The following is a 21,469-nucleotide window of genomic DNA, read 5'->3' on the forward strand; positions in this document are numbered from 1 at the left end:
AGTGCGACACCCAACCCCCCCCCCACCCACCCAACCCCCCCCCACCCACCCATCCCCCCCCCCTCCCACCCTACCCCCCCCCACCCACCCAACCCCCCCACCCACCCAACCCCCCCCACCCACCCTACCCCCCCTCCCTCCCAACCCCCTACCCCCCCCCTCAACCCCATCCCCCCCCTCATCCCCATCCCCCCCCCTCTACCCCCTTCCCCCCCACAACCCCCATCCCCCCCCACAACCCCCAACCCCCCCCAACTACCCCCACCCCCCAACCCCCTCCCCCTCCCATCCCCCACCCCCTCCCCACCCACCCCTCCCCCTCCCTTCCCCCTACCCCCCTCTTCCCCTTCCCCCCACCCCCCTTCCCCCCTTCCCCCCTCTACCCCTTCCCCCCACCCCCCTTCCCCCCTTCCCCCCCTTCCCCCGTTCCCTTCTTCCCCCTTCCCCCCCTCACTTCCCCCTTCCCCCCTACTTCCCCCTTCCCCCCTTCTTCCCCCTCCCCACCCCCCTTCCCCCTTCCCCCCTCCCCCCCCTCCCCCCTCCCCCCCCCTCCCCCCCCTTCCCCCCTTCCCCCTCCCTCCCTTCCCCCCTTCCCCCCTCCCTCCCTTCCCCCCCCTCCCTCCCTCCCTCCCCCTTCCCCCTCCCCTTCCCCCCTCCCCTTCCCCCCTCCCCCTTCCCCCCTCCCCCTTCCCCCCTCCCCCTTCCCCCTCCCCTTCCCCCTCCCCTTCCCCCCCTCCTTCCCCCCCCTCCCTTCCCCCCCCTCCCTTCCCCCCCTCCTTCCCCCCCTCCCTTCCCCTCCCTCCCTTCCCCTCCCTCCCTCCCTTCCTTCCCCCTCCCTCCCTCCCTTCCCCCTCCCTCCCTCCCTTCCCCCTCCCTCCCTTCCCCCTCCCTTCCCCCTCCCCTCTCCCTCCCCTCTCCCTCCCTCTCCCTCCCTCTCCCTCCCCCTCCCTCTCCCTCCCCCCTCCCTCTCCCTCCCCCCTCCCTCTCCCTCCCCCCTCCCTCTCCCTCCCCCCTCCCTCTCCCTCCCCCCTCCCTCTCCCCCCCCCTCCCCCTCCCTCCCCCCCCTCCCTTCCCCCCCCCCCTCCCTCCCTTCCCCCCCCCTCCCTTCCCCCCCCCTCCCTCCCTTCCCCCCCCCCCTCCCTCCCTTCCCCCCCCCCCTCCCTCCCTTCCCCCCCCCCCTCCCTCCTTCCCCCCCCCCCTCCCTCCCTTCCCCCCCCCCTCCCTCCCTCCCTTCCCCCCCCCCTCCCTCCCTTCCCCCCCCCTCCCTCCCTTCCCCCCTCCCTCCCTCCCTTCCCCCCTCCCTTCCCCCCCCCCCTCCCTCCCTTCCCCCCCCCCTCCCTTCCCCCCCCCCTTCCCCCCCCCCTCCCTCCCCCCTCCCTCCCTTCCCCCCCCCGCTTCCCCCCCCTCCCTTCCCCCCCCTCCCTCCCTTCCCCCCCCCTCCCTCCCTTCCCCCTCCCTCTCCCTCCCTCCCCCCTCCCTCTCCCTCCCCCCCCCTCCCTCTCCCTCCCCCCCCCTCCCTCTCCCTCCCCCCCCTCCCTCTCCCTCCCCCCCCCTCCCTCTCCCTCCCCCCCCCTCCCTCTCCCTCCCCCCCCCTCCCTCTCCCTCCCCCCTCCCTCTCCCTCCCCCCTCCCTCTCCCCCCCCTCCCCTCCCTCCCCTCCCTCCCTTCCCCCCCCCCTCCCTTCCCCCCCCCTCCCTCCCTTCCCCCCCCCTCCCTCCCTTCCCCCCCTCCCTTCCCCCCCTCCCTCCCCCCCCCTCCCTCCCTTCCCCCCCCCTCCCTCCCTTCCCCCCCCCTCCCTCCCTTCCCCCCCCCTCCCTCCCTTCCCCCCCCTCCCTCCCTTCCCCCCCCTCCCTCCCTCCCTTCCCCCCCCTCCCTCCCTTCCCCCCCCCTCCCTTCCCCCCCCCCTCCCTTCCCCCCCCCTCCCTCTTCCCCTTCCCCCCTCTTCCCCTTCCCCCCTCTTCCCCTTCCCCCCTCTTCCCCTTCCCCCCTCTTCCCCTTCCCCCCTCTTCCCCCTTCCCCCCCCTTCCCCCTTCCTCCCCCTTCCCCCCCCTTCCCCCTTCCCCCCCCTTCCCCCTTCCCCCCCCTTCCCCCTTCCTCCCCCTTCCTCCCCCTTCCCCCTTCCCCCCCCTTCCCCCCCCTTCCCCCTTCCCCCCTTCCCCCTCCCCCCCTTCCCCCCTTCCCCCCTTCCCCCTTCCCCCCTTCCCCCTTCCCCCTTCCCCCCCCTTCCCCCTTCCCCCTTCCCCCCCCTTCTTCCCCCTTCCCCCCCCTTCTTCCCCCTTCCCCCCCCCTTCTTCCCCCTTCCCCCTTCTTCCCCCTCCCCTTCTTCCCCCTTCCCCCTTCTTCCCCCTCCCCCTCCCTTCCCCCTCCCCCTCCTTCCCCCTCCCCCTCCCTTCCCCCTCCCCCTCCCCTCCCCCTCCCTTCCCCCTCCCCCTCCCTTCCCCCTCCCCCTCCCTTCCCCCTCCCCCTCCCTTCCCCCTCCCCCTCCCTTCCCCCTTCCCCCCTCTTCCCCTTCCCCCCTCTTCCCCTTCCCCCCTCCCCCTCCCTTCCCCCCTCTTCCCCTTCCCCCCTTCCCCCCTCCTTCCCCCCCCTTCCCCCCTCCTTCCCCCTCCCCCCCTTCTTCCCCCTCCCCCCCTTCTTCCCCCTCCCCCCCTTCTTCCCCCTCCCCCCCTTCTTCCCCCTCCCCCCTTCCCCCTTCCCCCCTTCCCCCTCCCCCTCCCTTCCCCCTCCCTTCCCCCTCCCTTCCCCCTCCCCCTCCCCCTTCCCCCTCCCCCTCCCCTCCCTTCCCCCTCCCCCTCCCCTCCCCCTCCCCCTCCCCTCCCTTCCCCCTCCCCCTCCCCTCCCTTCCCCCTCCCCCTCCCCCTCTTCCCCTTCCCCTCCCCCTCCCCCTCTTCCCCTTCCCCCTCCCCCTCTTCCTCTTCCCCTTCCCCCCTCTTCCCCTTCCCCCCTCTTCCCCTTCCCCCCTCTTCCCCTTCCCCCCTCTTCCCCTTCCCCCCTCTTCCCCTCCCCCCCTCTTCCCCTCCCCCCCTCCCCCCCTTCCCCCCCTTCCCCCTTCCCCCCTTCCCCCCCTTCCCCCTCCCTTCTTCCCCCTCCTCCCTTCCCCCTCCCCCTCCCTTCCCCCTCCCCCTCCCTTCCCCTCCCCCTCCCTTCCCCCCTCCCCCCTCCCCCCCCTTCCCCCCCCTTCCCCCCTCCCCCCTTCCCCCCTCCCCCCCTTCCCCTTCCCCCTCCCTTCCCCTTCCCCCTCCCTTCCCCTTCCCCCTCCCTCCCTTCCCCCCTCCTTCCCCCTCCCCCCTTCCCCCCTCCTTCCCCCTCTTCCCCCTCCCCCCTTCCCCCTCCCCCCTTCCCCCTCCCCCCCTTCCCCCTCCCCTCCCCTCCCTTCCCCCTTCCCCCCTTCCCCCTCCCCCTCCCTTCCCCCTCCCCCTCCCCCTCCCTTCCCCCTCCCTTCCCCCTTCCCCCCTCTTCCCCTTCCCCCCTCCCCCTCCCTTCCCCCTCCCCCTCCCTTCCCCCTCCCTTCCCCCCTCTTCCCCTTCCCCCCTCCCCCTCCCTTCCCCCCTCCCCCCTCCCCCCTCCCCCCCTCCCCCCTCCCCCTCCCTTCCCCCCTCCCCCTCTTCCCCTTCCCCCCTCCCCCCCCTTCCCCCTTCCCCCCTCCTTCCCCCCTCCCCCCCCTTCCCCCCTTCCCCCCTCCTTCCCCCTTCCCCCCTCCCCCCCCTTCCCCCCTCCCCCCCCTTCCCCCCTCCCCCTTCCCCCTCCCCCTCCCCCCTTCCCCCTCCCCCCTTCCCCCTCCCCCTCCCTTCCCCCTCCCTCCCCCTCCCCCTCTTCCTCTTCCCCCTCCCTCCCCCTCCCCCTCTTCCTCTTCCCCCTCCCTCCCCCTCCCCCTCTTCCTCTTCCCTCCCCCTCCCCCTCTTCCTCTTCCCCTTCCCCCTCCCCCTCCCCCTCTTCCTCTTCCCCTTCCCCCTCTTCCTCTTCCCCCTCCCCCTCTTCCTCTTCCCCCTCCCCCTCTTCCTCTTCCCCCTCCCCCTCTTCCTCTTCCCCCTCTTCCTCTTCCCCCTCTTCCTCTTCCCCCTCTTCCTCTTCCCCCTCTTCCCCTTCCCCCCTTCCCCCCTTCCCCCCTTCCCCCCCTTCCCCCTTCCCCCCCCCTTCTTCCCCCTCCTCCCTTCCCCCTCCCCCTCCCTTCCCCCTCCCCCTCCCTTCCCCCTCCCCCTCTCTTCCCCCTCCCCCCTCCCTTCCCCCCTCCCCCCTCTTCCCCTTCCCCCCTCCCCCCCCCTTCCCCCCTCCCCCCCTCCCCCCCTTCCCCCCTCCTTCCCCCTTCCCCCCTCCTTCCCCCTTCCCCCCTCCTTCCCCCTTCCCCCCTCCCCCCTCCCCCCCCTTCCCCCCTCCCCCCCCTTCCCCCCTCCCCCCCCTTCCCCCCTTCCCCCCTTCCCCCCTCCCCCCCCTTCCCCCCTTCCCCCCTCCTTCCCCCCCTTCCCCCTTCCCCCTTCCCCCTCCCCCCTCCCCCCTTCCCCCTCCCCCCTTCCCCCTCCCCCTCCCTTCCCCCTCCCTCCCCCTCCCCCTCTTCCTCTTCCCCCTCCCTCCCCCTCCCCCTCTTCCTCTTCCCCCTCCCTCCCCCTCCCCCTCTTCCTCTTCCCCCTCCCTCCCCCTCTTCCTCTTCCCCTTCCCCCTCCCCCTCCCCCTCTTCCTCTTCCCCTTCCCCCTCTTCCTCTTCCCCCTCCCCCTCTTCCTCTTCCCCCTCCCCCTCTTCCTCTTCCCCCTCCCCCTCTTCCTCTTCCCCCTCTTCCTCTTCCCCCTCTTCCTCTTCCCCCTTCCTCTTCCCCCTCTTCCTCTTCCCCCTCTTCCTCTTCCCCCTCTTCCTCTTCCCCCTCCCCCTCCTCCCCCTCCCCCCTCTTCCTCTTCCTCTTCCCCCTCCCCCCTCCCCCTCTTCCTCTTCCCCCTCCCCCTCTTCCTCTTCCCCTTCCCCTTCCCCTTTTCCTCTTCCCCCTCCCCCTCTTCCCCCTTTCCCCCCTCCCCCCAAATGCAGTCACCTAACCTGCTTCCACTCACCATTTGTGCTCACATATAGAGAATGTGCACTTTGATGAGACACAGAGAAGAATTGGTTGATCGTCTGGAGTTAATATTATAAATTGGATAGCCAGGTGGTGAAGGATAGAATACTCGAGACTGGTCTTCAGTTGCTTCCGAGCCTTTATTCACAGAGATCCCCCTTACACACACCACATTCTAGATAAGCTCTCATATAAAAAGGATACATGAGCATCCCCAATTGACCCACACCGTCTGAATACAATTAACACTGATTTGATATAAATCACATGATGCTATTGACATTTAATGCCTTGGGGGAAGGGAGAAAGTTGTCAAAATAAAAAAAAGACAAAGGGGAAGAAGTAAGAGATTGTCCCCTTCAGGTGAGGACATTAACCAAGTGCAACATCTGCAGTACGGCCAGAACAAATATAAAGCTGTGTGTACCTGGAAAGCAGATTCTGGAGAGACCCTAACTTAGGGGACTGCAAGGAAACGGGCTGACAGATTCTGCTCACTTCTCAGGCAGGGGTTTCTTGGCTTTCTTGGAGCCATCACAGGACCTGACCACCTGTTGGATTTGTGGCAGTTACTTAGCGACCTTCTTGGATGAGACCCAAGAGAGAGCTCACTACAACAGATGTTGTTTATGATGGAGGAGTAGGTTAGTTGTGGTGAAGTTTGTGGTCATAAAGGGGGAGTTGTTTCTGTGAGACATTCTTGGCTCGGGGATGGTCTTTAGGGGATAGCGTCACTCAAAGAATGAGAGCGAGGATTTCACTAACACGAGCTTCCTGTGTTTATCACTGATCCACCAGTAACACCAGATGGCAAAAGCTGTGTGTGTTGTGATGGCCGTTTCATTGTCCCAGCACCTCTGATCTGTCTAACAATATAACCAAAGCACTGTCCTAAAAACAGTTAACGTTTATATTCAGAGGAAGGAAATGATGAGTGCTCTCAATGTGAAGTGTTTAATCATATCAGAATTTATTTCAAACTCTGTGATTGCCACTTTAATAAGCCAGTTGCTGATCAGCGTGTAACCAACTGGATTAAGTGAGACTGAACAGTTTCTATCCAACCAACCACGTCTGTTTTCAGATCAGCTGGTCTGGGGAGGAGATCTTGAAACAACAAAACTTGGACTTCCTTTCACTTAGTGAAACATACCAAGGGAGGGTAGGGGGGTTGCGTATCAAGCAGGAACCGAGAGAAGAATTGGGGAGGTGACTGGAAACCAAGGTATAGAAGAGGAGATTTTTGAAGATGGGGAGAGATGTAGTAAGATGGAGGACGAGAATTCCAGAGTGCAGGGGCGTGAAGGCTGTGATTGAATTGCACTGTCCACTGAAATTAAACCTTCCCCCTGAATCATCGTTTTCCTCTTCTCTCTCCCCAGCTTGTGAATTCTAAGAGGTGGGGAGCATGTGATAGATTCCAACAGTGTGGTCCCACATTTTTGATGCCTCTGAGAGTTTGCAAGATGTGGTCTCACACCAGTTGTGTCCTGTTAAGGAAAGGACCTTGGAGTGTCTGTCATGATTGGCCTTGTCTCTTACCAAAACAATCACCAACTCACTGAAACTAATGTTAAATGTGCGACTGAAAATGTAGCAATGTTGTTTTAAACTGGGCGCTACCCCTTTAATTCAGGAGCAATACAAAGTTTAAAAAGCAACTCACTTTGATATACATGTTAAAAAATGTATTGGTTCAATTGTAACAGACTTGAGCGAGGAATCATCACACAGATTTCAAATAATACTGACTTGTGATTGGTTCATTTCAAGGTGTCAGTTGGTAGCACTCTCTCCTCTGAGTCAGAAGTTCATAGGTTCAAGTCCCACTCGAGATTTGAGTGCAGTACTGAGGGAGTGCTGAACTTTGAGCTGTCGTCTTTCAGATAATACATTAAACCGAGGCCCTGTCTAACTGATGCTCCATCTGCCCTCTCGGGTGAATGTAAAAGATCCCACGGCCCTGTTCAAAGAACAATACTAGAGTTCCCCTGGTTTCCTGGGCAGCATTTATCCTTCAACCGACGACACTAAAACAGATTATCTGGTCATTTATCTCATTGCTGTTTGTGGGACCTTGCTGTGTGCGAACTAGCTGCCACATTTCCCTACATTACAATAGTGACTACTGTTCAAAAGTACTTCATTGACCGTGAAGCCTTTTGAGCCATCCTGAGGACGTGAAAGGTGCTAAATAAATACAAATTTTTTCTCTATCTGGATAGAATCAGTTATTTTTGAATGTGCCTGACAGGTTGATGAGGATTGTTAGGATTTCATTACTATCAAGGGGTTTAAAAACATCAGAGATCATGTGAGTGGGGCTAAATCAACACAGAAGGACGAGGCAGCCTAGCTACCATCTGCCATTAGCAAAGATTACAAGAAAAGAACTGTGTGCATAAAAGTTATTTATAAAACCTATACCTTGGTTAGACCACACTTGGAGTACTGTGCACAGTTCTGATCTCCATATTACAAAAAGGATATAGAGGCACTGGAAAAAATGCCAAAAAGATTTACAAAGATGATACCAGAACTGAGAGGTTATAACTATCAGGAAAGATTGAACAGGCTGGGGCTCTTTTCTCTAGAAAAGAGAAGGCTGAGGGGTGACCTGATAGTAAGTTTTAAAAATTTATGAAAGGTTTGATAGGGTAAATGTAGAGAAGATGTTTCCACTTGTGGGGCAGTCTGAAACTAGGGGCCATAAATATAAGAGAGTCACTAATAAATCCAATAAGGAATTCAGGAGAAACTCCTTTACTCAGGCGGTGAGAATGTGGAACTCGCTACCACATAGTGTTTGAGGCGAATCGTATAGTTCCATTTAAGGATAAGCACATGATGGAGAAAGGAATAGAAGGATATGCTGATAGGGCGAGATGAAGTAAGATGGGACGAGGTTCATGTGGAGCATAAACACTGGCATAAACCTGTTGGGCCAAAAGGCGTGTTCCTGTGCTGGAAAGTTCTATGTAAAACAACCATTTAGTGTCTAGCCCTTGAAGGTACTCTGTGGATGACTTTTCTGCTGATTTTTATTCCCTGGTCACACGACTGAGATCAGAAACTCATTTGTAGAGAATTGCGGGTGGTGTCCCATAATCCTCCTCTCATGGGGTGTCGAGGTGCTGAGACGGGCTGCCTACTAAATGTATGTGTCTCTGCGTATCATACCCTAATTCTGCATGCTCTCCTTCCTTCAGGAGTGACACTGTTCGTTCTGCTCTAGATGTACTGGCTGTCCTCACCGTGGTTTCCAAAACTCAACTTTTGCTAGCGGAGCCTGTAGATGTGATGGATGAAGGGTCCTCCACTGTGACCGCTGTGGGTGAGTGGGTTTTCTTTTTTTCTCTTTCAGTGGTCATTTTTGTTCAAAGATCAAAAGATCAGCGGTTTCTGTCAAGAATACAGACAATGGGGGGGACTGCTAATCCAGTCATTTAGAAACTGGCCCTTCACCTCTGAGATCTGGATTCAAATCGAGCCCAGACTCGTGGGATAAAAGTCTGCCTGCTAGCTGTTGGGATCTTGATTAAAATGAGCGGGGTGTCAGTTCAGTTCCTAATGGCCATGGGCCCACAGCTCAACCTGTCCCTAATTCGCAGCTAGTTGACTGGTGTAGGAAATGTTAAAATGTCGCACCATGTTGAGGCATGTTATTTGGGGAAGTATAGAGGGAGCTTAACTCTGTATCTAACCCGTGCTGTATCTGTCCTGGGAGTATTTGATGGGACAGTGTAGAGGGAGCTTAACTATGTATCTAACCCGTGCTGTATCTGTCCTGGGAGTGTTTGATGGGGCAGTGTAGAGGGAGCTTTACTCTGTATCTAACCCGTGCTGTACCTGCCCTGGGAGTGTTTGATGGGGCAGTGTAGAGGGAGCTTTACTCTGTATCTAACCCGTGCTGTATCTGTCCTGGGAGTGTTTGATGGGGCAGTGTAGAGGGAGCTTAACTATGTATCTAACCCGTGCTGTACCTGCCCTGGGAGTGTTTGATGGGGCAGTGTAGAGGGAGCTTAACTATGTATCTAACCCGTGCTGTATCTGTCCTGGGAGTGTTTGATGGGGCAGTGTAGAGGGAGCTTAACTATGTATCTAACCCGTGCTGTACCTGCCCTGGGAGTGTTTGATGGGGCAGTGTAGAGGGAGCTTTACTCTGTATCTAACCCGTGCTGTATCTGTCCTGGGAGTGTTTGATGGGGCAGTGTAGAGGGAGCTTAACTATGTATCTAACCCGTGCTGTACCTGCCCTGGGAGTGTTTGATGGGGCAGTGTAGAGGGAGCTTAACTATGTATCTAACTCGTGCTGTACCTGCCCTGGGAGTGTTTGATGGGGCAGTGTAGAGGGAGCTTTACTCTGTATCTAACCCATGCTGTATCTGTCCTGGGAGTGTTTGATGGGGCAGTGTAGAGGGAGCTTAACTATGTATCTAACCCGTGCTGTACCTGCCCTGGGAGTGTTTGATGGGGCAGTGTAGAGGGAGCTTAACTATGTATCTAACTCGTGCTGTACCTGCCCTGGGAGTGTTTGATGGGGCAGTGTAGAGGGAGCTTTACTCTGTATCTAACCCGTGCTGTATCTGTCCTGGGAGTGTTTGATGGGACAGTGTAGAGGGAGCTTAACTATGTATCTAACCCGTGCTGTACCTGCCCTGGGAGTGTTTGATGGGGCAGTGTAGAGGGAGCTTAACTATGTATCTAACTCGTGCTGTACCTGCCCTGGGAGTGTTTGATGGGGCAGTGTAGAGGGAGCTTTACTCTGTATCTAACCCGTGCTGTATCTGTCCTGGGAGTGTTTGATGGGACAGTGTAGAGGGAGCTTTACTCTGTATCTAACCCGTGCTGTACCTGCCCTGGGAGTGTTTGATGGGGCAGTGTAGAGGGAGCTTTACTCTGTATCTAACTCGTGCTGTACCTGTCCTGGGAGTATTTGATGGGGCAGTGTAGAGGGAGCTTTACTCTGTATCTAACCCGTGCTGTACCTGCCCTGGGAGTGTTTGATGGGGCAGTGTAGATGGAGCTTTACTCTGTATCTAACCCATGCTGTACCTGCCCTGGGAGTGTTTGATGGAACGGTCCTTTACATTTAACCTGTGCTATAGTGTAGTTTTGATGCTGTTTGCTTTGGAGTGTCCTTTTGTGCAGTACAAAGCATTGTACTGGATGTTTTTGATTTCTGTCTTGTGGGGTTCAAGGAACGATGCAGGAAGTTTATGCCGAATAGTCACAAAGTACACGAGAGGCACCCCGGTGGCCCTTAAGAGATGCAGATATATGAATAATTGTCTTCATAGCTGAATACTGAGTCTTTAACACTTCTACTTGGGAGAATAGGCTGGAGTCTCCCGTGATTTTATGACATTGGGGTTCTATGGTTAGCTGCTTGGAGGTCGAGGCAGAGAACTTGCGGCAGAAGCACGATGTCTTTCTAGGTACAACTGTAGTGAGTCAGAAGAGCTTTTGTGGTGAGTTCTCAGGTGATGGAGGAACCCCATCAGTCCTCCATAGAAGCTGGCATTGGGGTTTCAGTAAAGCATTATGGTGAGTGTGAGCCACAGTGCGGGCGAGATTTTTCCACTAAGATTTGTAATGATGAGTGCGACATTTTGCCACTATTTGGTTGGCTGGAGAGTATATTTTGAGCTGTAAAGTTGCAGTGGTTACAGGTCTGTAAGGTTCTGTCTTGTTCTTGCATGAAAGGACCTCATTTTCTCTTGCAGGGATGAGCATTATCCTTGGAGTGGCTGAGGGGGATATCTTTTCAAACGACGCCGAGACACAGAAATCTGCGCTTCAAGTCATCATCAATTGCGTGTGCGGGCCCGACAAGCGCATCTCCAGCATCGGCAAGTTCAACTCTGGGACTCCTCGGCGCAAGAGCCTACATAACCCCAAGAGCACGGAGAGCGTGTTGACCAAGATGTGGAACATGGTGCAGGCCAACAATGGCATCAAGGTGCTGCTGTCCCTGCTGACCGTGAAGATGCCCATCACTGATGCGGATCAGATCCGTACCTTGGCGTGCAAGGCCCTGGTGGGCCTTTCCCGCAGTAGCTCCGTGAAACAGATCATCAGCAAGCTGCCCCTGTTCAGCAGCGGCCAGATCCAGCAGCTGATGCGGGAGCCCGTGCTTCAGGACAAGCGGAGCGAGCATGTCAAGTTCTGCAAGTACGCCTCCGAGCTGATTGAGCGCATTTCGGGAAAGCCGCTGTCCATCGGCTCCGATGTCTCGCTGGCCCGGCTTCAGAAGGCGGATGTGGTGGCACAGACTCGCATCGCCTTCTCCGAGAAAGAGCTGCTGTTACTCATCCGCAACCACCTGGTGTCTCATGGGCTGCACGACACTGCCTCGGTGCTCACCAAGGAGGGCGACCTTCCCCGGACACCGGCCATCCAAGCCGCGCCGACTCATTCTTCGGCCTTCGCGCCTGTCGCCGCTGGCACCTCCCCCGTCAGCTTGCCCCGAACTCCCAGACTGGCCAACGGCATTTCCTCTCGAACCATCAACCTGACTGCGTTTTCGCCGCCCTGCCAAGCGAAGGTGGCGGTTTCTCAAGGGACCCCCTCCGCGCCCGGGCTCTCATGTCCCAATGGCTCGCCAATAATTGGGAAGATTAGCTTCTCCAAGGAGAAGCCGTCTCCCTGCAACAACACCAACCTAAGGAAGCAGAGACTCATTCGGCAGAAGTCAGACTACGGGGCTTACAACCAGACTCCGGCCATCAAGAAGCAGCTGGACCGTCACCTACCGTCCCCGCCCTCCTTGGACAGCATCATAACCGAGTACCTGCGGGAGCAGCATGCCCGCTGCAAGAACCCTGTTGTCACCTGCCCGCCCTTTTCCCTCTTTACCCCTCACCAGTGCCCAGAACCCAAACAGAGGCGGCAGGCGCCATTGAACTTCACCTCTCGCGTGATGCACAGGGCTGCTTTCCCCAAGTACGGAGGAGTGGATGGGGGCTGCTTTGACCGGCATCTCATCTTCAGCAGGTAATGCCTCCTAGTTTGTGTAAACTTGGAATTGGTGATTGGTGGAACATTTCCTGCACAAAACGAGCAAACTTGCCGTCCCGACCGCATACAGCGGGCGTGATCGTGCTAACACTATTTGCCTGCTATACGCGGAGGGTGGTTTAACCATGATAGGTTGTAGCCACGAAATAACTCCCGTAATCGTTAACAGATCGAGCAGCTGCTTAAAGCTGACTGCCTGAAATCGGCGGAGCTTTTAAATCATCTCTTCCCCCTCCTCCAAACTAAAACTATATGCCAGTGGATTGGGCGCCAACTTTTTACCTCTGGGACCTGGGTTCAGATCCAGCCCTGCCATCTCTGCTGGCTGTAATAGTACGAAATGAAATGAGTGTGGGCAGTCTTAATCCAGTTCCTAGTGGGCATGGACTCGTGGCACAAAATTGCCTCTAATTGGGCAACCTTGTGTGATGGGTGATTGGAAATGGGGAGAAGTGCCACTGGTGCATTAGTGGGTGTTTCCTGGGTTGGGGCTCAGTTGGTGTAGAGGGAGCTTCGCTCTGTACCTAACCCGTGCTGTACCTGCCCGAGGAGTGTTTGATGGGACAGTGTAGAGAGCGCTTTGCTCTGTACCTAACTCATGCTGTACCTACCCTGGGAGTAAAGACAGAAAATACTGGAAATACTCAGGTCGGTGACCTGTCAGTTCTGATGAAAGGTCACTGACGCGAAACATTAACTCTGTTTCTTTCTTCTCAGATGCTGCCTGACTTGCTGAGTATTTCCAGCATTTTATGTTTTTATTTCAGATTTCAAGCATCTGCAGTATTTTACTTTTGATTCAGTGTAGAGGGAGCTTTACTCTGTACCTAACTGTGCTGTACCTGCCCTGGGTGTGTTTAATGGGGCAGTGTAGAGGGAGCTTTACAGTGCAGCTGTTGTACTTGATCTGGAGGTTCCTGATTCTCGCACTGGGTGCATGAAATGGACCTCTCACTTTGAACACAACATTCCTCCCTCAACCAATACCACCAAAAACACAGGCGTTTTGTCCTGTTTGTGGAATCTTGCTGTGCACAAAACAGCTGTTAACTTTGCCTACACAACCGTGGCTACTCTTGAACAAAATTAATCTGCACTACTTGCAGAGTTCCTGTGAGATATAAGGTGTTATCAGTGGATTTTTTAAAATATAAATAGATGGATGACTTGTTGCTCCCAAGACCGTGCTCACTGAGAAGTGTTTTTGCTGTATAGCCCCATCAGTCCTTAAGTATCCCTGTTACAACAAAGAACTTGAGTTCTGTACCTCGCTCATTTTCTTGTTGCAGATTCCGACCCATTTCTGTGTTTAGAGAATCTGATGAGGAAGGCAGTGGTTTTACATGCTGTGCGTTCTCCGCCCGTGAGCGCTTTCTGATGCTGGGGACATGTACCGGAGAACTTAAGCTCTACAACTTATTCAGCGGCCAAGAGGAGGCCACTTATGCCTGCCATAACTCAGCCATTACACACCTCGAGCCATCCAAGGTAAGTGACATATTATCAGGCTCAATCCTCGCTATGGAGTGGGGCAGATGGGCATAAAACTTCTTGTAAAGAAAAACTTGCATTTATATAGCAACTTTCATGACCTCAGGACATCCCAAAGCGCTTTACAGCCAATTAACTACTTTTGGAGTGTAGTCACTGTTATAATATAGGAAACGTGGCAACCAATTTACACACAGCAAGGATCCAAAAACAGCAATGAGATAAGTAACCAGATGATAATCCGTGACAAAGTTAATTGGCTCTTGGAAAAGTATGGGCTAATAAATGAAAGTCAGCACAGATTGTTAAAGGAAAATCGTGTTTGACTAACTTGATTGAGTTCTTTGATGAAGTTACAGAGAGGGTTGATGAGGGTGGTGCGGTTGATGTGTATATGGATTTTCAAAAGCCATTTGATAAAGTACCACATAATAGACTTGTTAGCAAAATTAAAGCCTGTGGGATTAAAGGGACGGTGGCAGTGTGGATAGAAAATTGGCTCGGGGACAGAAAGCAGAGAGTTGTAAACGGTTGTTTTTCAGACTGGAGGGGAGTCGGTATTAGGACTACTGCTCTTTTTGATATATTATTGACCTGGACTTGGATATAGAGGATATAATTTAAAGTTTGCAGATGACAGGAAACTCGGAAATGTAGTAAACAATGTGGAGGAAAGTAACAGACTTCAGGAGGACATGGCCAGACTGGTGAAATGGGCAGACACATGATAGATGAAATTTAACGCAGAGAAGTGTGAAGATGGGAGGCAATATAAACTAAATGGTACAATTTTAAAGGGGGTGCAGGAACAGAAAATCTTGGGGGTGCACATAAATAAATCTTTGAAGTTGGCAGGACAAGTTGAGAAGACTGTTGAAAAAGCATATGGGATCCTGGGCTTTATTAATAGAGGCATAGAGTACAACAAGGAAGTTATGCTAAACCTTTATAAAACACTGGTTAGGCCTGAACTGGAGTATTGTGTTCAATTCTGGGCACCATACTTTAGGAAGGATGTCAAGACCTTAGAGAGGGTGCAGAAGAGACTTACTAGAATGGTTCCAGGGATGAGGAACCTCAGTAATGTGGAGAGACTGGAGAAGCTGGGGATGTTCTCCTTAGAGCAGAGAAAGTTAAGGGGAGATTTGATAGAGGTGTTCAAAATCATGAACGGTTTTGTTAGAGTAAATAAGGAGAAACCATTTCCAGTAGCAGAAGGGTCGGTAACCAGAGGATCCAGATTTAAGGTGATCGACAAAAGAGGCTGAGGCGACATGAGGAAACGTTTTTTTACGCGGTGATTTGTAATGATCTGGAATGTGCTTCTTGAAAGGATGGTGAAAGCAGATTCAATAACTTTCAAAAAGGGAATTAGATAAATACTTGAAGGGAAAAAAATTACAGGACTATGGGGAAAGGGCAGGGGAATGGGACTAATTGGATAGCTCTTTCAAAGAGCTGGCGCAGGCATGATGGGCCGAATGGCTGCCTCCTGAGATGATCTGTTTTAGGTGTTGAGGGATAAATATTAGCCAGGACACCCCTGCTCTTCTTCGAAATAGTGCCTCAATCTAATGTCTCATCTGAAAGATTGCGACTCTGAGAGTGCGGCACTCCCTGTGCGACTCTGAGAGTGCGGCACTCCCTGTGCGACTCTGAGAGTGCGGCACTCCCTGTGCGACTCTGAGAGTGCGGCACTCCCTGTGCGACTCTGAGAGTGCGGCACTCCCTGTGCGACTCTGAGAGTGCGGCACTCCCTGTGCGACTCTGAGAGTGCGGCACTCCCTGTGCGACTCTGAGAGTGCGGCACTCCCTGTGCGACTCTGAGAGTGCGGCACTCCCTGTGCGACTCTGAGAGTGCGGCACTCCCTGTGCGACTCTGAGAGTGCGGCACTCCCTGTGCGACTCTGAGAGTGCGGCACTCCCTGTGCGACTCTGAGAGTGCGGCACTCCCTGTGCGACTCTGAGAGTGCGGCACTCCCTGTGCGACTCTGAGAGTGCGGCACTCCCTGTGCGACTCTGAGAGTGCGGCACTCCCTGTGCGACTCTGAGAGTGCGGCACTCCCTGTGCGACTCTGAGAGTGCGGCACTCCCTGTGCGACTCTGAGAGTGCGGCACTCCCTGTGCGACTCTGAGAGTGCGGCACTCCCTGTGCGACTCTGAGAGTGCGGCACTCCCTGTGCGACTCTGAGAGTGCGGCACTCCCTGTGCGACTCTGAGAGTGCGGCACTCCCTGTGCGACTCTGAGAGTGCGGCACTCCCTGTGCGACTCTGAGAGTGCGGCACTCCATTGGAGTGTCAGCCTAGATTTTGTGCTCAAGTCTCTGGAGAAGAGACCAATTGTGCATTCCCCAGTGGCTCTAGCCAGCGAGTAGCTGAGCCATGCAGAGCAGAAGGTCCCTAGTTTGATCTCCAGTCTGTGCTGAATTACTTGATGTCAGTCGGGTGGTAGTAGTAGAGGTGGACTAGGGCTCTGCCTCCTGAGTGCTATGGGAAACAGCGATGGTTCCCTCGGATGCATGCCCTAACAGGCGCTCACCGTCCAGGCTCCTGCCTGCAGGGTGGCCACTTTTGGTGGGATACAGGAGGGTGACCAGCACCTTTGGGACTAAGCCCCAGTAGGAATATCTGTCTATGGGATGGGGTAAACCAAGTGATGGTGGTACTGGCAACAGTTACCAGAATCATTCAGTATGACAGTCTTCCAGCAGGCTAGTCCCTGATCTTTATACTTTCACCTTTTGAAAGTCAGAGATTAGCTGGAAATTGGTTTGTGGGTATGGCTTATTCCTTTTGATTCTCTCTCTTCTCCTCCCCCACTCCCCACAACATTTGTTTCTAATCCCCTGTCAAAACATTGTTGTGCACCATCTCTTTTGGTTTACTGCCAGGTCTGCTGTATAATCAGCCTGAGATTTATCCTCGGGCGTCCCTCACTGTGGGGAGGATTGTCTGGCCGAGATCGGAAACCTACTGTCATAGCTGCAGGCTCATGCTCTGTTCCCAGTGATGTGTCTGTGCTCTCTCCAATGTACTACTCTATGGGCTCGTCTAATGGTGGAAAGGTGAGGGGTGGTGGTGGTGGGGAGAGAGAGGAGACGGACTCCCAGAAAATCAGTTAAGAAAGAAAGAACTTGTATTCCTATAGCTCCTTTCACGACCTCTGGACATCCCAAAACGCTTTACAGCCAACAAAGTGCTTCTTGAAGTGTAATCACTGTTGTAATGTAGGAAATGCGGCAGCTAATTTGCGCACAGCAAGATCCCACAAACAGCAATGAGATAATGATCAGGTAATCTGTTTAGTGATATTGGTTGAGGGATAAATATTGGCCAGCAGTTAATTAGACTGTTGTGATTTATTTCTTTCATCAAAGGCAGTGGAGCGTTTGAAATTCTGCATGGATTGTAGGGGAAGCACTGCAGTGTTCCAAGATTGGTGATGAGACAATCTATAAACCCAAGCGCTAATAGCAACATTGAGGCATTCTATAAGCCTTTTCTTTCTTTTATAACTGTGTCCCCTCTTGGTTCAGTGGCAGCATTCTTGTCCCTAAGTGTGACGGTTGTGGGTTCAAGCCTCGTTATAGGACATTAGTATATAATCTAGGTTAACACTTCAGTGTGTGCTGAGGGAGTGCCACTGCATTCCCGGAGGTGCCATCTTTTGAATGAGATGTTAAACTGCCTGTTCGGGTGGATGTAAAAGATCCCATGGCACTATCGAAAAAGAGCAGCAAGTTTTCCTGATGTTCTGGACAGTGTTTATTCCTCAATCAACATCACTAAAGCGGATCCATTGCTCGTTTATCTCATTTGCCACCTCAGCAGGAGCCTTGTGGGGGGATAAAAGGGAGGGGGAGGTTGTGAGAGGATCTAAACTGAGTACCAGCTCTGAAGTTCCCCACTATGTATGTTCTGTATTAGCAGTCCCATGAGATTCGAGCACGTAATCCAGGCCAACACTCCAGTGTAATTCTGAGGGAATGCTGTCGGAGGTGCCGTCTTTCAGATGAGACGTTAAACCAAGGCCCATCTGCCCTCAGGTGGATGTAAAAGATCCCACGGCACTATTCGAAGAAGAGAGGGGGGTTCTACCTAGTGACCTGGCCAATATTTATCCCTCAACCAACTTAGGAATATAGGAACAGGAGTCGGCCATTCAGCCCCTCGAGCCTGCTTCGCCATTTGATAAGATCATGGCTGATCTGTGATCTAACTCCATATACCCGCCTTTGGCCCATATCCCTTAATACCTTTGGTTGCCAAAAAGCTATCTATCTCAGATTTAAATTTAGCAATTGAGCTAGCATCAATTGCCGTTTGTGGAAGAGAGTTCCAAACTTCTACCAGCCTTTGTATAGAAATGTTTTCTAATCTCACTCCTGAAAGGTCTGGCTCTAATTTTTAGACTGTGCCCCTTACTTCTAGAATCCCCAACCAGTGGAAATAGTTTCTCTCTATCCACCCTATCTGTTCCCCTTAATATCTTGTAAACTTCGATCAGATCACCCCTTAACCTTCGAAACTTTAGAGAATACAATCTCTCCTTGTAACTTAACCCTTGAAGTCCGGGTATCATTCTAGTAAACCTACACTGCACTCCCTCCAAGGCCAGTATGTCCTTCCGAAGGTGCAGTGCCCAGAACTGCTCACAGTACTCCAGGTGCGGTCTAACCAGGGTTTTGTATAGCTGCAGCATAACTTCTGCCCCCTTGTACTCCAGTCTTCTAGATATAAAGGCCAGCATTCCATTAGCCTTATTGATTATTTTCTGCACCTGTTCATGACACTTCAATGATCTATGTACCTGAACCCCTAAGTCCCTTTGGACATCGACTGTTTCTAACTTTTTACCATTTAGAAAGTACCCTGTTCTATCCTTTGTTGATCCAAAGTGGATGACCTCACATTTGTCTACATTGAATTCCATTTGCCGCAGTTTTGCCCATTCACCTAATCTGTCAATATCCCTTTGTAATTTTATGTTTTCATCTACACTGCTTACAATGCCACCAATCTTTGTGTCATCGGCAAACTTAGATATGAGACTTCCTATGCCTTCATCTAAGTCGTTAATAAATATTGTGAATAATTGAGGCCCCAAGACAGATCCCTGTGGGACTCCACTAGTCACATCTTGCCAATGTGAGTACCTACCCATTATCCCTACTCTGTGTCGCCTTTCGCTCAGCCAACTTCCTAACCTAGTCCGTACTTTTCCCTCGATTCCATGGGCTTCTGTCTTAGCTAACAGTCTCTTATGTGGGACCTTATCAAATGCCTTCTGGAAGTCCATATAAATAACATCCATTGACATTCCCCTGTCCACTACTTTAGTCACTTCTTCAAAAAATTCAATCAGGTTTGTCAGGCACGACCTACCTTTCACAAATCCATGCTGGCTCTCTCTGATTAACTGAAAATTCTCGGTGTTCAGTCACCCTATCCTTAATAATAGACTCCAGCATTTTCCCCACAACAGATGTTAGGCTAACTGGTCTATATATCCCTGGTTTCCCTCTCTCTTTCTTAAAAAGCGGAGTGACATGTGCAATTTTCCAATCCAGAGGGACAGTTCCTGAATCTAGAGAACTTTGAAAGATTATAGTTAGGGCATCTGCAATGTGCTCACCTACTTCCTTTAAAACCCTGGGATGGAAACCATCTGGTCCTGGGGATTTGTCACTCTGGTGCTATTATTTTCTTCATTACTGTTGTTTTACATATGTTAATTTTATCGAGTCTCTGTCCCCGATTCAATATTAGTTTTCTTGGGATTTCCGGCATGCTATCCTCTTTTTATACTGTAAATACTGACGCAAAGTAATTATTCAGCATGTCCTCCATTTCCCCATTGTCAATGACAATATCCCCACTTTCAGTTATTAAGGGGCCAACACTGCTCCTGACCACCCTCTTTTTCCTAATATAACTATAAAAGTTCTTCATATTGGTTTTGACATCCCTTGCGAGTTTCTTTTCCTACTTTTTTTTTGTAGCTCTTACTATATGTTTTGTGACCCTTTTGTTGATCTTTGTATCTTTCCCATTCGCCAGGATCTGTGCCATTTTTTGCCTTTTTGTATGCCCTTTCCTTATGTCTTATACTGTCCCGTACCTCTTTAGTTGTCCATGGCTGTTTTTTTTGGCAAGTAGAGTTCTTGCCCTTCAGGGGGTATAAACTAAAACACTATCTGGTCATTATCACATTGCTGTTTGTGGGACCTTGCCATGTGTAAATTGGCTGCTGTGTTTGTCTACAACAGTGACTGCGCTTCAAAAGTCCTTCATTGGCTGTAAAGGGCTTTGGGCTGTCCCGAGGTTGTGTAAAGCGATATATAAATGCCAGTTCTTTATTTCTTCTAGCAATCATGAACCAGTAGCCATCAAACCGTTATTACTTCATGTGCTGTCAGACATGATATTTAATCCCTTTGTAATTTCTGTGCACTTGCAGGATGGCTCCTTGTTGCTGACATCAGCAAGTTGGGGCCAGCCCCCCTCTGCTCTCTGGGGAATGAAGTCTGTCTTCGATATGAAGTAAGTAAAGATGATTTTCACAAGCTTGATGTTTTTCTGTGCCAGAGGTGAAAGGACAGCACTCTTTGGTGCTATTATTTTCTTCATTACTGTTGTTTTACATATGTTAATTTTATCGAGTCTCCGTCCCCGATTCAATATTAGTTTTCTTGGGATTTCCGGCATGCTATCCTCTTTTTCTACTGTAAATACTGACGCAAAGTAATTATTCAGCATGTCCTCCATTTCCCCATTGTCAATGACAATATCCCCACTTTCTTACCCTGCAAGGTCTGTCCTTTCAGGTAAGGTTTTAGAGCCATTCATTAGTCTGAATTATAGTAGAACAGTACAAAGGGACAGGGATGAATCCTTTTGCCCGTCAGCTGTTTGTCTAACAAGATTTGAGATTGCGCTCATTGTTTAATCAAGGATGCACTATTACAGAGCACTGATGTATGGAGAATAGTCCCAACCCTGAATTTTCAAATAATGATTGGATTATTTTTGGTTACCATGTCGAACCATTCTGTGTCCACTTAATGCCCACACATAACTTCCAGCAAGCATCACTGGATAGCCATCAGGAGTGAGAACTTTGGCTGATTGACCCCTCCTTAACCCTGGGGCATTGAGGCCAATGATAGTGTCTCTACAAGTCTTAAACTTTTTTGTTTTAGCTAAATGTAGATGTCGTCTTTATTTTATCTTTAGACAAGATCTGCCTTAATTTAAATCTTCAGGTCTCTGATTGAATATCTAAAGGTGTGTTTTGAAAATACCAGTTGACTTCCTTTATTCACTTGAGAACATTCTGTTTTCAAAAGGCCAGATGGAAGTGTCTGTGATGGGCTCAGTGCAATAGGTTTTATTAACAGATTCCATGTCAAAGATAGCCTGTACCAGCGTGTGATGCATTGAAGATGTGCCGGCGTGTCGCGAGGCGGTGCCGGCGTGTCGCGAGGCGGTGCCGGCGTGTCGCGAGGCGGTGCCGGCGTACCAGGATGTGGTGATGAAGTAGTTGAATTCTTTGCTTCACTGGGTGTGCGTGTGCTGCTGCTGGGATATTCAGCCTGGTGACTATTGGGGAATCACTCGGGTAAAAGTACGTGTGTGTTGCACTGGAAAGAGGAACTATTTTTATCCTGTGGAGAAGTACAGTGGAACTTGGTGAGAGCTCCAAATGGGCCTGATCTGCACTAGACCAGCCGCAGATGCCTGAATGTTTGCTTTGGATTTGGTGCTGCTGGAAGTAACTTGGCACTGGTGTTCCCAATGTTTCAGGCACTCTTTCACAGACGATCACTACGTGGAATTCAGTAAACTCTCTCAGGACAGAGTCATCGGGACAAAGGAGGAAGTGGCTCATGTGAGTAGTTTGGCCATGGCCTGTATTTG

The 21,469-nt window shown here is 53.0% G+C and overlaps 1 protein-coding gene across 4 annotated transcripts in view; it reads left to right on the plus strand.

Moving 5' to 3' along the window:
- The window catches only part of LOC137334312 (DDB1- and CUL4-associated factor 1-like), a 124,888-nt gene that overhangs the window by 77,930 nt on the left and 25,489 nt on the right, over positions 1-21,469 (plus strand). For all 4 annotated transcript variants that reach the window (XM_067999001.1, XM_067999002.1, XM_067999003.1 and 1 more), the window contains 5 exons: positions 8,248-8,372; positions 10,765-12,034; positions 13,348-13,546; positions 20,010-20,092; positions 21,356-21,440. In XM_067999001.1, the coding sequence (XP_067855102.1) occupies positions 8,248-8,372; positions 10,765-12,034; positions 13,348-13,546; positions 20,010-20,092; positions 21,356-21,440 (1,762 nt within the window). The remainder of the gene's footprint in view (positions 1-8,247; positions 8,373-10,764; positions 12,035-13,347; positions 13,547-20,009; positions 20,093-21,355; positions 21,441-21,469) is intronic.

The sequence above is a fragment of the Heptranchias perlo genome, chromosome 17 (assembly GCF_035084215.1).
Source record: "Heptranchias perlo isolate sHepPer1 chromosome 17, sHepPer1.hap1, whole genome shotgun sequence".
Lineage (NCBI taxonomy): Eukaryota > Metazoa > Chordata > Chondrichthyes > Hexanchiformes > Hexanchidae > Heptranchias > Heptranchias perlo.